General features: G+C 43.7%; 1 protein-coding gene across 1 annotated transcript in view; it reads left to right on the top strand.

Annotated features, from left to right (window-relative positions):
• The window catches only part of LOC111949598 (EF-hand domain-containing protein D1-like), a 25,064-nt gene extending 12,581 nt beyond the window's left edge, over positions 1–12,483 (top strand). Inside the window, exons 2-4 of the mRNA XM_023966897.2 lie at positions 1,293–1,440; positions 8,561–8,695; positions 12,279–12,483. Of these exons, the coding sequence (XP_023822665.1) occupies positions 1,293–1,440; positions 8,561–8,695; positions 12,279–12,413 (418 nt within the window). The 3' untranslated portion in view covers positions 12,414–12,483. The remainder of the gene's footprint in view (positions 1–1,292; positions 1,441–8,560; positions 8,696–12,278) is intronic.
• The last annotated feature ends 3,609 nt before the right edge of the window (positions 12,484–16,092 follow it).

Below are 16,092 nucleotides of genomic sequence, written 5' to 3'. Positions count from 1 at the left end.
CCATGTTCTGTTATAATCTCCACCCGGCACAGCCAGAAGAGGACTGGCCACCCCTCATAGCCTGGTTCCTCTCTAGGTTTATTCCTAGGTTTTTGCCTTTCTAGGGAGTTTTTCCTAGCCACCGTGCTTCTACACCTGCATTGCTTGCTGTTTGGGGTTTTAGGCTGGGTTTCTGTACAGCACTTCGAGATATTAGCTGATGTACGAAGGGCTATATAAAATAAACTTGATTTGATTTGATTTGTGCACGGGGCCTTGTCATGCTGAAACAGGAAAGGGCCTTCCCCAAACTGTTGCCACAAAGTTGGAAGCACAGAATTGTCTAAATCAAATCTAATCAAATTGTATTGGTCACATACACATGTCTAGCAGATGTTATTGCAGGTGTAGCGAAATGCTTGTTTCTAGAATGTCAACAAATGTTTTAACGTTAAGATTTCCCTACACTGGAACTAAGGGGCCTAACCCGAACCATAAAAAACAGCCCCAGACCATAATTCCTCCTCCACCAAACTTTACAGTTGGCACTATGCATTTGGGAAGGTAGCGTTCTCCTGGCATCCACCAAACCAAGATTTGTCCGTCGGTCTGCCAGATGGTGAAGCTGATTCATCACTCCAGATAACGTGTTTCCACTGCTCCAGAGTCCAATGGAGGCGAGCTTCATATTACTCCAGCCGACACTTAGCATTGTGCATGGTGATCTTAGTATTGTGTGCGGATGCTCAGCCTTGAAAACCCATTTAATGAAGCTCCCGACAAACAGTTCTTGTGCTGACGTTGCTTCCAGCGGCAGTTTAGAACTCGATAGTGAGTGTTGCAACTGAGGACCGATGATTTTTATGCACTACACACTTCAGCACTCTGCGGTCCCATTCTGTGAGCTTGAGTGGCCTACCACTTCACAGCTGAGCCGTTGTTGCTCCTAGACGTTTCCACTTCACAATAACAGCACTTACAGTTGACCTGGGCAACTCTATCAGGGCAGAAATTTGACAAACTGACTTGTTGGAAAGGTGGCATCCTATGACGGTGCCACGTTGAAATTCACTGAGCTCTTCAGTAAGGCCATTCTACTGCCAATGTTTGTCTATGGAGATTGCATGGCTCTGCTCTATTTTATACACCTGTCAGCAACGGGTGTGGCTGGAATAGCCGAATCCACTAATTTGAAGGGGTGTCCACATAATTGTGTATATATAGTGTATGTACGTTTGCCAGTGGTAAGGAGGGCTTCATAGAGTTGTGCTGTTATAATGTAAGTTCATGGATCAACCCTCTTCTCTCTGTAGGTTTGACAGTGGTAAGGACGGCTTCATAGACCTGATGGAGCTGAAGCTGATGATGGAGAAGCTGGGAGCTCCTCAGACCCACCTCGGCCTCAAGAACATGATCAAGGAGGTGGATGAGGACTTCGACGGCAAGCTGAGCTACAGAGAGGTGTGTGTACTGTATTGTCTACTTCCATGTCAATTTCCCTGAGTGTGTGTGTGTGTGTGTGTGTGTGTGGCCTGTTAATTACAGTGTGTATTTTTTAACTGCAGTAAAACATATAGTGCCTTCAGAAAGTATTCACACTTAACTTTTTCCACATTTTGCTGTGTTACAACCTGATTTTAAAATGGATTTAATTTATATTTTTGTTGTCATTGGCCTACACACAACACCCCATAATGTCAAAGTGGAAACATGTTATTTTAATTTGTTTAATTTTTACTAATTAATTAAAAAGGAAAAGCTGAAATGGTTTGAGTCAATAAGTATCCAACCCCTTTGTTATGGCAAGCCTAAATAAGTTCAGGAGTAACAATGTGCTTAACAAGTCACATAGTAAGTTGTATGGACTCACTCTGTGTGCAATACTAATTTTTAACTTTTTTTTTTTATGACTACCACATCTCTGTACCCCAAACATTATCTGTAAGGTCCCTCAGTCAAACAGTGAATTTCAAACACAGATTCAAACACAAAGACCAGGGAGGTTTTCTAATGCCTCGCGAAGAAGTGCCCCTATTGGTAGATGAGTACAAATAAAAAAACAGACATTGAATATCCCTTTGAACATGGTAAAAAAAATTATTACACTGGATGGTGTATCAAAACACCCAGTCACTACAAAAATACAGGTGTCCTTCCAAACTCAGTAGCCGGAGAGGAAGGAAACCTCTCAGAGATTTCACCATGATGCTAATGGGGACTTTAAAACAGTTACAGAGTTGATAGGAGAAAAGAGAAAACTGAGGATGGATCAACAACATTGTAGTTACTCCACAATACTAACCTAATTGACAGAGTGAAAAGAAGGAAGCCTGTACAAAATACAGATATTCCAATACATGCATCCTCTTTGAAACAAGGCACTAAAGTAATACTGCAAAACATGTGGCAAAGCAATTAACCTTTTGTCCTGAATATGAAGTGTTATGTTTGTGGCAAATCCAATACAACACATTACTGAGTACCACTCTCCATATTTTCAAGCATAGTGGTGGCTGGGTCATGTTATGGGTATGCTTGTAATCTTTAAGGACAGGGGAGTTTTTCAGGATCAAAAATTCACGGAATGGAGCTAAGCACAGGCAAAATCCTAGAGGAAACCTGGTTCAGTCTGTTTTACCACCAGACACTGGGAGAGGAATTCACCTTTCAGCAGGACAATAACCTAAAACACAATGCCAAATCTACACTGGAGTTGCTTACCAAGAAGACCATGAATGTTCCTGAGTGGCCGAATTACAGTTTTTCCTTAAATCTACTTTAAATTCAATGGCAAGACAAGGGTGTGAATACTTATGTAAATGAGATATTTCAGAATTTCATTTTTAATAAATGTGCAAACATTAAAAAAACATTTTTTTCACTTTGTCATTATGGGGTATTGTGTGTAGATGGGTGACATTATAATTTTTTTAATCAATTTTGAATTCAGGTTGTAACAGCAAAATGTGTAATAAGTCGAGGTACGAATATTTTCTGAAGGCACTGCACTCCTCTCAGGACAGTCTGTAAAAAGCTGTGTCTCAATATCACTCTGTGAGTGTATGGGGGGGGGGGTCTCTTAATAGCAAGGCTGTGCTCACTGAGTGTGTACATAGTCAAAACCTTTCTTAATTGTGGGTCAGTCAGTGGTCAAGTATTCTGCCACTGTGTACCCTCTGTTTAGGGCCTATAGCATTCCAGTTTGCTCTGTTGTTTGGTAAATTCCTTCCAATGTTTCAAGTAATTATCTTTTTGTTTTCTCATGATTTTGGTTGGGTCTAATTGTGTTGCTGTTGCTGTCTTAGGGCTCTCCTCTTTTCTACCCTCTCCCTTCTCCCACCCACTCCATCTCCCTCCTTCTTTTTTCTACCCCATCCCTCTCCCTTCTCCCTCCCACTCCCCTGTCTCTCTCCTTATCTTTCCTACCCCCTCTATCTCCCCTTCTCCCCCCCTCTCTCTCCCTCTCTCTCACACACTCATTTACATTTGACATTTTAGTCATTTAGCAGACACTCTTATCCAGAGTGACTTACAGTTAGTGTGTTCACTCACAGGGTTAAACAGGTGACAGGGGCAGCTGAACAGAGATATACAAAGACTCTGTGTTTCAGCTCTGAGGCGTTGACTCGACCAATCCTTGCTTCTCTCTGCCTCTCATTCTCCTGATTGGAGTAGCAGAGTTCCACACATACATATCCCATTACACAGCACAGTTCCCCTAGGACCACTGGTGGTCAGGCTAGATGGGGCCAGCTAGACGGGGAATTCTATCACCCCTCAGAGCCTGGTTCACCTCGAGAGTTTTTCCTAGCTACTCTGCTTCTACATCTGCATTGCTTGCTCTTTGTGGTTTTAGGCTGGGTATCAGTATGGCACTTTGTGACAACTGCTGATGTAAAAACAACTTTATAAAATACATTTGATTGATTGATTCATATCAGGTTGCTACACCAAGGTCACACACAGAAAGCACATTTTATAGGAGGACAGTTCCGACACTAAACCCACAGACATGAACAGTTGTTATAATGTCTATTTGATTTTATGATATTAGAAGGAACCGTTATCACTTCTACATGATGTTATGATATTAGAAGGAACAGTTATCACTTCTACATGATGTTATGATATTAAGAAGGAACAGTTTACTTCTCATGATTGTTATGATATTAGAAGGAAAGTTATAACTTCTACATGATGTTATGATATTAGAAGGAACATGTATCACTTCTACATGATGTTATGATATTAGAAGGAACCAGTTATCACTTCTACATGATGTTATGATATAGAAGGAACAGTTATCACTTCTCATGATGTTATGATATTAGAAGGAACAGTTATCACTTTACATGATGTTATGATATTAGAAGGAAAGTTATACTTATACATGATGTTATGATATTAGAAGGAACATTTCATTCTACATGATGTTTGATATTAGAAGGAACGTTTCATTCTACATGATGTTATGATATTGAAGGAACAGTTATACTTTACATGATGTTATGATATTAGAAGGAACAGTTATCACTTCTACATGATGTTATGATATTAGAAGGAACAGTTATCACTTCTACATGATGTTATGATATTAGAAGGACAGTTATCACTTCTACATGATGTTATGATATTAGAAGGAACAGTTATCACTTCTACATGATGTTATGATATTAGAAGGAACCGTTATCACTTCTACATGATGTTATGATATTAGAAGGAACAGTTATACTTCTACATGATGTTATGATATTAGAAGAACCGTTATCACTTCTACATGATGTTATTGATATTAGACTGTTAGGTACTTATTGATGTTTCATACACACGGGTGTGTCTAATCCTGAATGCTGATTGGTTAACCGCAATCCGCGGTGTCTATTTAAGCAATTAAGGCCCGAGAGGGTGTGGTATATGGTCAATATACCACGGCTAAATATACCACGGCTATAACTTGCCGCACTGGAGGGCTAGGTTGGGCATCGAGCCGGATGCCATGAAGCCGGCCCAACGTATTGGCCTCCAGTACGTCTCCTCGGGCCGGTGTACATGGCACCAGCCTTACAGGTGGTGTCCCGGTTCGCCTGCATAGCCAGTGCGGGCTATTCCACCTCGCCGCACTGGCAGGGCTACGGGGACCATTCAACCTGGTAAGGTTGGGGAGGCTCGGTGCTCAAGAGCACGTGTCCTCCTTCACGGTCCGGTATATCCGGCGCCACCTTCACCCCAGTCCAGTACACCAGTGGCTACACCACGCACCAGGCTTCCAGTGCATCTCCAGAGCCCTGTTCCTCTTCCACGCACTTTCTATGGTGCGTGTCTCCAGCCCAGTGCCTCCAGTTCGGCACCACACCAAGCCTCCTGTGCGTCTCCAGACCTGGACGCACTGTTCCTTCTCCCCGCACTCGCCCTGAGGTGCGTGTCCTTAGCCCGGTACCTCCAGTTCGGTACACGCACCAGGCCTACAGTGCGTCTCAGCCGGCCAGAGTCTGCGTTGCCAGCGGGCCTGAACTGCCCGTCAGGGCTGAATGCCCGTCTGCCCAGCGGCGCCTGAACTGCCCGTCTGCCAGCGGCGCTGAACTGCCGTCTGCCCAGCGGCGCCTGAACTGCCCGTCTGCCCAGCGGCGCTGAACTGCCCGTCTGCCCAGCGGCGTCTGAACTGCCGTCTGCAAACGCGTCTGAACTGTCCGTCTGCCATGAGTGCCATAAGCCGCGTCTGCCATGAGCCTGCAAAGCCGCCCGTCTGCCATGAGCCTACAGAGCCGTCGCCAGACAGGAGCCGCTAGAGCCGTCGCCAGACAGGAGCGCTAGAGCCTTCCGCCAGACCGGATCAGCCAGAGCCTTCCGCCAGAGGATCAGCCAGAGCTTCGCAGACGGATCAGCAGAGCTTCGCAGACCGGATAGCAGAGCCTTCCGCCAGACCGGATCAGCCAGAGCCTTCAGCCAGCCATGACCAGCCAGGCCGTCAGCAAGCCATGAGCCAGAGCCGTAGCCAGCCATGACAGCAGAGTCAGCCAGCATGACCAGCCAGAGAGCCAGCCAGGATCCGCAGCCAGTCCGGAGCTGCCGTCCTCAGCCGGAGCTGCGTCCCTCAGCCCGGAGCTGCGTCCTCCAGCCGGAGCTGCCGTCCTCAGCCCGGAGCTGTCGTCCTCATCCCGGTGTTGCCCTTATCCCGGTGCTGCCCTTATCCCGATGCTGCCCTTCAGTTAGGTGGGTTTAGTTGGAGGGTGGTCATTGGGGGGGGATCCGGAAGCGGGGAGTGACTATGGTGGTGTGGGGACAGCGTCCAGAGCCGGAGCCACCACCGTGGACAGATGCCCACCCAGACCCTCCCCTAGACTTTTGGTGGTGCGTTCGGAGTACGCACCTTGAGGGGGGGTTATGTACATTCTGACCTATTTTTATGTTATTTTGATTATGTTTAGTTGGTCAGGGCGTGAGTTGGGGTGGGCATTGTATGTTGTATGTGTTTTGGTTAGTCTATGGGTGTTGTATGTGTATGGGATAGAGTATTGTTAGGTTGTCTAGTTATGTCTATGGCTGCCTAGATTGGGTCTCAATCAGAGACAGCTGTCATTCATTTGTCTCTGATTGGGAGCCATATTTAAGGTAGCCATAGGCAGTAGGCTTTTGTGGGTAGTTGTCTTGTTTAACGTTTGTTGCTCGTCTGGGCACTTGCGTTATTTAGCTTCACGATCATTTGTTGTTTTGTTTGTTTGTAATAGTGTTTTCGTTTCATGTTCATCTTCGTTCGTTTAATTAAAAGAAGATGGCTTATTTTCCTCATGCTGCGTTTTGGTCCGTCTCTCCTCCACACGATCGTGACAATAACGTTAAAATACCTCTTTACTCTGTTCCATCTGACTGCACAATCCACTCTCTCATCAGCCCATCCAAGCAATTAATAAACTTGATCTCCACTATAAAAAGCCTCGACATTATCTCACATTTCTTTTAGTCTAACATTTCGTTTTCAACAGAGGAGATTTGTATAAACTCTCCGACATTTGCAATATTGTTTAAATATTCAAGTTCGATCTCTAGCTGTTCCATAGTAATGAAAATATCAGAGGTCGGGACAAGACAAACAGGCAGGCAGCGTTTCTAAACCAGTCGAAATCATGAATCAGCTGGCATAATTTTTATGCATATATACAAAGAAATGTCAATTGAAAAAAGGTAAACCGCCTCCCGAGTGGCAAATCAGGCACTGCATCGCAGTACTAGAGGCGRCACTACAGACCCGGATTCGATCCTGGAAGGTATCATAACCGGCCGTGATCGGGAGACCCATAGGGGGGCAATTGGCCCGGTATCGTACGGGTTAGGGGAGGGTTTGGCCGGGGGGGAGGCTTTACTTGGATCATCGCGCTCTAGCGACTCCTTGTGGCGAGCCGGGCGCCTGCAGGGTGACCTCGTCGTCAGTTGAATGGTGTTTCCTCTGACACATTGGTGCGGCTGGTTTCCGGATTAAGCAGGCGGATGTTAAGAAGCGCAGTTAGGTGGGTCATGTTTTGGAGGACGCATGGCTCGACCTTCGCGTCCCAAGCCCATTGGGGCAGAAATGAGACAAGATCGAAATCGGGGGGGGGGAAATATAATATTAAAAGGTAAAACGAAAAGAAGTGCAGCTAGTTTGCAGTCTTTCCAGCTTCAGTTTGAAGTGATTGTGTTAGCTGTGTTGTTGACTAGCTCCTCTGAACAACAGTGTACTGACGAGTGAGCACATTTTCTATGCCAGGCGAAATCGTGCCTCATTATCTCATTGTTACGGATGTTTCCAAAGAAATGTTTCTAGAAAGCAGCTTAAACAAATGAAAATGCAGCTACTTTGCTGTTATTCTGGCTGCACTTTTTTGAAGTGACTGTAAGTTAGCCGTAGTTGGCTAGCTAGCAAGTAAGGGATAAGAACATTACCAGCCAGTATTGCAATGTTACATTTAGAACAAACGACTGGGTCGCTCGCGTCCATGGATACAGAACAAAAAGACTGAATGTCTGGGTCGCGTCTTTAGCAACCGGACCAATAGAACGAACGACCACCCGGCTTGGGTAGCAACCCTAGATTTGTGTCGGGACTATGTCTTGTGGAAGGATGAAATAGTATGAATAAATTCATAAAAATAACTTTTTTTATGAAAATATGTCAATCATTATTTGAATATGTTGGTAACCCGTTGTACAAAAGTGATAATGCCCTCAATGGCAGGTGTTTGGAGGATATTTTGGCACGGTTTACCGGARGAACACCCGTGCCAATATATCCTCCAAACACGGGCTTCTTGTGCATGATCACTTAAGTGAAGCTTTGTCGGGATTGCAAGTTATGAAACACAATTGTTGTGGCAGTATAATTAAATGTAGGACCCTATATTTGACAAAAAAGTCATTTCATAGCCGTTTTAGAGCAAGAAAATGACCTACAATAACATATTCTGTTTATTTCACAATGTGCAGTGCACTGTAATAAAACTCTGTATCTATGTATATATTCTACAATCTACTGACCTAAAAAGTATAGATATGTATAGTTCTGTCCGAGCCTCTCTCACCCACCTTGATGTTTTCCTTTCTCCTCCAGTTCCTGCTGATCTTCAGGCGAGCAGCGGCAGGCGAGCTGCAGGAGGAGAGTGGTCTGATGGCTCTGGCCAGACTGTCTGAGATAGACGTCTCCACAGAGGGAGTCATGGGGGCACGGGACTTTTTCGAGGCTAAGGTAGGACTGGGATGGAGGAAGAGGAGAGGGTGTGTGTGTGTGTGTGTGTGTGTGTGTGTGTGTGTGTTGTGGTGTGTTTGTGTGTTGTGTGTGTGTGTGTGTGTGTGTGTGTGTGTGTGTGTGTGTGTGTGTGTGTGTGTGTGTGTGTGTGTGTGTGTGTGTACAGTACCAGTCAAAAGTTTGGACACCTACTCATTTAAGGGATTTTCATTGATTTTTTACTATTTTCTACATTGTAGAATAATAGTGAAGACTTCAACACTATGAAAGAACACATATGGCTGGCCCGCTCCAGGAGTCCCTAAATCCCTAAACTATAGGCTAAAACTCTATCAATAAAATTCCCAGCCGCGCCTGAATCGACGAGCGCCTTATGCTGAGAATGCAGGGAAAACTCAGGGAACGTGACAGACACAAACATATGAACAACAGAGGGCTCTGGGTGAGTGTGGTGCCGGCTCGCCTGGGGTGACGCCAGAGCGCCCTGCCTGCTGCCTCGCTTCCCAGAGGAACCAACCCGGCACCAACCGGCAGTGTGACCTCTGCGGCCACAGATGGTACACGAGCGTGAACCCCCTCTGGTCTCCCTGCGCACCGCCCCTCCCAGCTCCATGGGTATCAGAGAGGGAGTTCGGGAGGATGGAACCACCAGACCCCGATCTGAACGTCCGAGAGTAGCCAGCAGGTTGTCCAGCCGGATGGACAGGTCCACCAGGTGGTCAAACGTGAGGGTGGTGTCTCTGCAGGCCAGCTCCCGACGGACGTCCTCGCGCAGACTGCAGCGGTAATGGTCGATCAGGGTCCTGTTGTTCCATCCCGCGCCGGCAGCCAGGCTCCTAAACTCCTGGGCGCTCCTCGTCTCCTGCCTCAGATGCTAGATGCACTCCTCAAACTGATCCAACTCCGCATCTCCCTCTCTCCACACGGCGTTGGCCCACTCCAGGGCTCTCTCGGTAAGGCACGAGATGAGGGCGGACACCCTCTCACGGTCCGATGGAGCCGGGTGGACAGTGGCCAGATAGAGGTCTAACTGCAACAAGAACCCCTGGCAGTTCGCAGCCCTCCCGTCGTACTCCTGGGGCAAGGAGAGACGGATCCCACTGGGTCCCGGCGGGAAAGGGGCGCTCAGGGGAGACCCCGGTTGTGCTGGTTGAGGCGCTGGAAGAACTCCCTGTCTCTCCCAGCGGTCCATTTTCTGGACAACGCGATCCATGGCGACGCCAAGATGGTAGAGCATAACTGCATTCTCCTAGACGCGCTCCTCCACCTCAATGGCCGGGGTACCCTCTCCTGCTGACTCCATAGTTATGGTCAGAGATTCTGTAATGGGTGCGTGTCGGTGGCAGGGAAGTCAGACGCAGGAAAACGAACTTGGTATAAACAGAGTCGTTTAATAAGTGCTCATAAAACTCCAAAAAACTAAATATACAAAAAATAATATAAGTGGGTACAAAACCCGTCGCACACAGACACATGACTTGCACATAACCTACAACAAAACAATCTCCGACAAGGACATGAGGGGAAACAGAGGGTTAAATACACAACATGTAATTGATGGGATTGGAACCAGGTGTGAAGGAAGACAAGACAAAACCAATGGAAAATGAAAAATGGATCAGTGATGGCTAGAAGGTCGGTGACGTCGACCGCCGAACATCGTCCGAACAATGAGAGGGACCGACTTCGGCGGAAGTCGTGACAACTGCCGTTCAAAAGTTTGGGGTCACTTAGAAATGTCCTTGTTTTCGAAAGAAAATTAATTTTTTTGTCCATTAAAATAACATAAAATTGATCAGAAATACAGTGTAGACATTGTTAATATTGTAAATGACTTTTGTAGCTGGATACGCCAGATTTTTAATGGGATATCTACATAGGCGTACAGAGACCAATTATCAGTAACTACCACTCCTGTGTTCCAATGGCACATTGTGTTAGCTAATCCAAGTTGATCATTTTAAAAGGATAATTGATCATTAGAAAACCCTTTTGCAATTATGTTAGCACAGCTGAAAACTGTTTAACCTGATTAAAGAAGCAATACAACTGGCCTTCTTTAGACTAGTTGAGTATCTAGAGCATCAGCATTTGTGGGTTTGATTACAGGCTCAAAATGGCCAGAAACAAAGACCTTTCTTCTGAAACCTGTCAGTCTATGCTTGTTCTGAGAAATTAAGGCTATTCAATGCGAGAATTTGCCAAGAAACTGAAGATCTGGTACAGACACATCACAAGTCCTCAACTGGCAGCTTCATTAAATAGTACCCGCAAAACATCAGACTCAACATCAACAGTGAAGAGGTGACTCCGGAATGCTGGCCTTCTAGGCAGAGTTGCAAAGAAAAGCCATATCTCAGACTGGCCAATAAAAATAAAAGATTAAGATTGGCAAAAGAACACATACACTGGACAGAGGAAGATTGGAAAAAAGTGTTATGGACAGGCTAATCTAAGTTTGAGGTGTTCGGATCACAAAGAAGAACATTCGTGAGACGCAGAAAAAATGAAAAGATGCTGGAGGAGTGCTTGACGTCATTTGTCAAGCATGGTGGAGGCAATGTGATGGTATGGGGGTGCTTTGGTGGTGATAAATTTGGAGATCTTGAAGAAGGAAGGCTGTCACTCCATTTTGCAATGCAATTCCATACCCTGGGGACGGCGGTTAATTGGAGCCAATATCTTCCTACAACAGGACAATGACCCATAGCACAGCTCTAAACTATGCAAGAACTATTTAGGGAAGAAGCAGTCAGCTGGTATTCTGTCTATAATAGAGTGGCCAGCACAGTCATCGGATCTCAACCCTATTGAGCTGTTGTGGGAGCAGCTTGACCGTATGGTACGTAASAAGTGCCCATCAAGCCAATCCAACTTGTGGGAGGTGCTTCAGGAAGCATGGGATGAAACCTCTTCAGATTACCTCAACAAATTGACAACTAGAATACCAAAAGTCTGCAAGGCTGTAATTGCTGCAAATGGAGGATTATTTGAGGAAAGCAAAGTTTGAAGGACACAGTTATTATTTCAATTAAAAATCATTATTTATAACCTTGTCAACGTCTTGACTATATTTCCTATTCATTTTGCAACTCATTTCATGTATGTTTTCATGGAAAACAGGGACATTTAAGTGATCCCAAACTTTTAAACGGTAGTGTATGTACAGTATGTGTGAGAAAAGGTTGGTTATGTGTCAATGTTATAGAATCAATGCCCATGACAAACCAGGTTGATTGGACAAGGGGAGGGTGTGTGACATGTGTCCCAGATGTATAGTTGTGAAGACTTGAGGAAATGCAGGTCACAGTATACGGGTCACAAGCACTCAGCTATTTTAAGAACTGACGTGCATTAGCTGGCCTGATTTATTCCTCATCTTTCCCATCATAACAGGATTCTACATCAGCATGTCTTACGTCACATCCAACCTCTAGTGGATAGAAAGAGAAATACAGTGACAGTGTGTGTGTTCTGTGCTGTTTTTGAGTCTGTTACATCATCCAATGTTTCAGATACAGATTTAGAGTGGTGTTATATAATCCTTGCTGTATTGTATATCTAATTGTGTTGTGTGGTGCAGGTGCAGGCTCTGAAGGTGGGCAGTAAGTTTGAGGCTGAGATCCGAGAGGAGCAGGAGGAACGGAAGAGACAGGAGCTAGATAGGAAACAGAGACAGGCTGCTTTCAAAGAGCTGCAGTCTGCCTTCTGCTCTTAACACAGTAGACACACACACACACACACACACACACACACACACACACACACACACACACACACACACACACTATACACATCTAGATGTGTATAAGAGACAGCTCCAGAATCAAGTGTTCAATTGAGTTGAGATCTAGTGACTGACAGACACACACACACACACTTTAAAACATCCATGATCACACGCAGACTTACATGCACAGAAAGGGAGGTTTTAAAGTAGTTCCACAGCTTCACTGAATACACAAATAAGAATATTTAATTGAATAATGCAAGAGATTGCTAATACGGTTATTGTTATGATATGGCTATTATTATTGATTGTTGTTATTATTGTTCTAATTAATATGGTTGCATTAGCTATTATACACAATATTCTCACATGTTTTAAAACAGTGAGGTCATGCCTATTTTAAGGAAATCGATTTTTCTATTTGCTATCAATAATTTTATTGTTTGATGTACATTACTGAAAAGGTTTTGTGGAGCAATATATTGACCAATTTTTGTGTAGAAGGCAAAATAATTTTACAATACCTGTGTCAAAAACAGTTTCTCGAAAAAAAATTATGTTGAAACATTTTCAAAATCACTCTGTGAATCTACGTTTTTACTTTTGGCAGATTGTACTATTATATTGAGTATTGACCTGTAATCCTTTTTTCTTTTTTTTTTCTAGAAACATACCATCATGTAACACTGTAGCAATATGTTGTCTTATGTGTTCTGAAATTAAAAGGAAATGGATGTATTGTATTTTTCCATAAATAAACAATGGTAATCACATTCTGTCTGCTTTCTCAATAATGTGTGTATTCTTGTGATGTTAAATAGTTTGCTGCTCTTGATAAGTTTAAAACAGCTGTTGCACAGTACCGGTGAGGAAAGACAGGGGGCAGCATGGTAGCGAGACTGATTTGATATGGTAACGTACACACCCAGCTGTAATACCCTCATCGCCATACAAGATTACATTTTGTAGCCAATTGTCATCCACATTCAACATGTATAGAATATTATGTTATTTAGTAAAACATTGGGTATTGTGAGAGATTCTGTGAAATGAAGTATAGAGAAAGTATGAACAAGTATTGTTTCTCCATTTGAATTGTTCAGAAAATATTATTTTATTACATGTAATGTACACTGTACAAGCCATTGGAACATGTATTATGATACAATAAGATTTCATCTCTCTTTCTTTCCATAACATTATTTCCATTTACTCTTTAATCTTTGTGTTTTGCTGTTGACTCAAATGCATACATGCATGATGTAATAGTGATTTTTGTCTTTACATAAATTCAAAGGGAAAATATAAAGATGATCTACTGACATCGTTCTCCAGATGTTTAGCCTATCACTAAAGTGCTCAATCTAAAGCCACTGCATTTTACATATTCAACATGTGTAATCAATGTATAACATAGTATTACATTTCATCTTTGACTAATATTTGGCGTAAATAGACACACACTGATTTCAGTGAAGATTTCTCATAAACATTTAAGGCAGTAATCTAATCAATTTGCAGTTAAATCAACTGATATCTTCTAACGCATGATACCTCAGCTTAAAATTATTGAAGACATTGAGTTGTCACCTTTCAAAGTGGGATCATCTACATTACAGAGGCTGCGTTTACACAGACAGCCCAATTCTGATAATTATTTTTAAAATATTACCACGAAAATCTCTTTTGCCAATAATTGGACAGAATATCAGATTTGGGCTGCCTGTGTAAATGCAGCCAGAGTGTATTCCATAGCAGCGTAGTGTTATTGATTGTGGAATATCATACTTCATGGCAGTGAATGTAACTGTTGGTTCTAGAGTTCTCAGGTAGCTAGAACATGTTCTACAATATAGTGTTCTTTATTACACTAAACCAGGTATTCCCAAACTGGGGTACGTGCAATGCCGTCGTGGGTACGCCAAATAAAAATGTGATTCCCAGTACATTTATATTTTCCAACGGGGCTATACATTTGGGTTTGTCAAGTTGTCAATGTCAAGTACAGGTAGCCTAGTCAAATAATTAACATCCAATCACGTTAACCGTTACTTTCTCGCGAGAAACCTTCACTCTTGCACAGGCATTTAGAAACGAAACATGACCATTTGAAAAATAAGCCACGGGAGTTTTTTGAGCGAGAATGAGCGAGAATAAAGACGACTTTCGAGTAGTAAGACCTATAAAAGCAACAGATGCATTAATAAGAAGGGGCTATATGGGTCTTATATGGTGAGCTACAGAGTGGCTATGACAGGCAAGCCCCATACTATTGTGGAGGAATTAATTCTTCCTGCTGCCGCGGTTATGGCTGGAACAATGCTGGGAGGAAAGGCCAACAAAAACTATACAGACAATGCCTTCATCAAACAACACTGTTTCACAACGCATCAGTGACACGGCAGGAGATGTTTTGAAATAATTACTGCTTCGCATACAAGCCAGTGAATTATATGCGTTACAGCTGGATGAGTCAACAGACGTGGCAGGCCTGGCACAGCTCCTGGTATATGTCCGTTACGTTTATGGGGGGTCAATTAAGGAAGACATTCTCTTCTGCAAACCACTGGAAACCAGGACAACATGAGAGGATATTTTTAAAGTACTGGACAGCTTTGTGACATCAAATGGACTTTGGTGGTCAAGATGTCTTTGTATCTGTACTGATGGCGCAAAAGCCATGACAGGGAGACATAGTTGAGTGGTAACGCGCGTGCAAGCAGTTACTCCCGACGCCACTTGGGTACACTGCAGCATCCACCGAGAGGCTTTTGCTGCCAAGGGAATGCCTGATAGCTTGAAAGACGTTTTAGACACTACAGTGAAAATTTTGTTAAAGCAAGACCTCTGAACTCTCGTGTATTTTCTGCATCATGTAATGATATGGGCAGCGACCTTGTAACGCTTTTACAAGATACAGAAGTGTGCTGGTTATCAAGGAGTAAAGTATTGACACGTTTTTTTAAATTGAGAGACGAGCTTAAAGTTTTCTTTACTGACCATAATTTTCACTTGTCTGACCGCTTGCATGATGACGAGTTTCTCACACGACTGGCCTATCTGGGTGATGTTTTTTCTCGCCTGAATGATCTGAATCTAGGATTACAGGGACTCTCCACAACTATATTCAATGTGGGGACAAAATTAAGAGGTTGGAGCTGTTTTCTGTCTGCATTAACAAGGACAACACACAGGTCTTTCCATCATTTTATGATTTTTTGTGTGCAAATTAACTCAAGCTTACGGACAATGTCAAAAGTGACATAGCGAAGCACCTGAATGAGCTGGATGTGCAATTACGCAGGTACTTTCCCGAAACGGACGACACAAACAACTGGATTCGTTATCCCTTTCATGCCCTTTCTCCAGTCCACTTACCGATATCTGAACAAGAGAGCCTCATCGAAATTGCAACAAGCGGTTCTGTGAAAATTGAATTTAATCAGAAGCCACTGCCAGATTTCTGGATAGGGCTGCGCTCAGAGTTTCTTGCCTTGGCAAATCGCGCTGTTAAGACACTGATGCCCTTTGCAACCACGTACCTATGTAAGACTGGATTCTCAGCCTTCACTAGCATGAAAACTAAATACAGGCACAGACTGTGTGCGGGAAATTATTTAAGACTGAGACTCTCTCCAATACAACCCAACATTGAAGAGTTATGTAC

The sequence above is a fragment of the Salvelinus sp. IW2-2015 genome, linkage group LG22, assembly GCF_002910315.2.
Source record: "Salvelinus sp. IW2-2015 linkage group LG22, ASM291031v2, whole genome shotgun sequence".
NCBI lineage: Eukaryota > Metazoa > Chordata > Actinopteri > Salmoniformes > Salmonidae > Salvelinus > Salvelinus sp. IW2-2015.
Note: the sequence above shows the minus strand (reverse complement) of the source record. Positions and strands in the feature narration are given on the sequence as shown.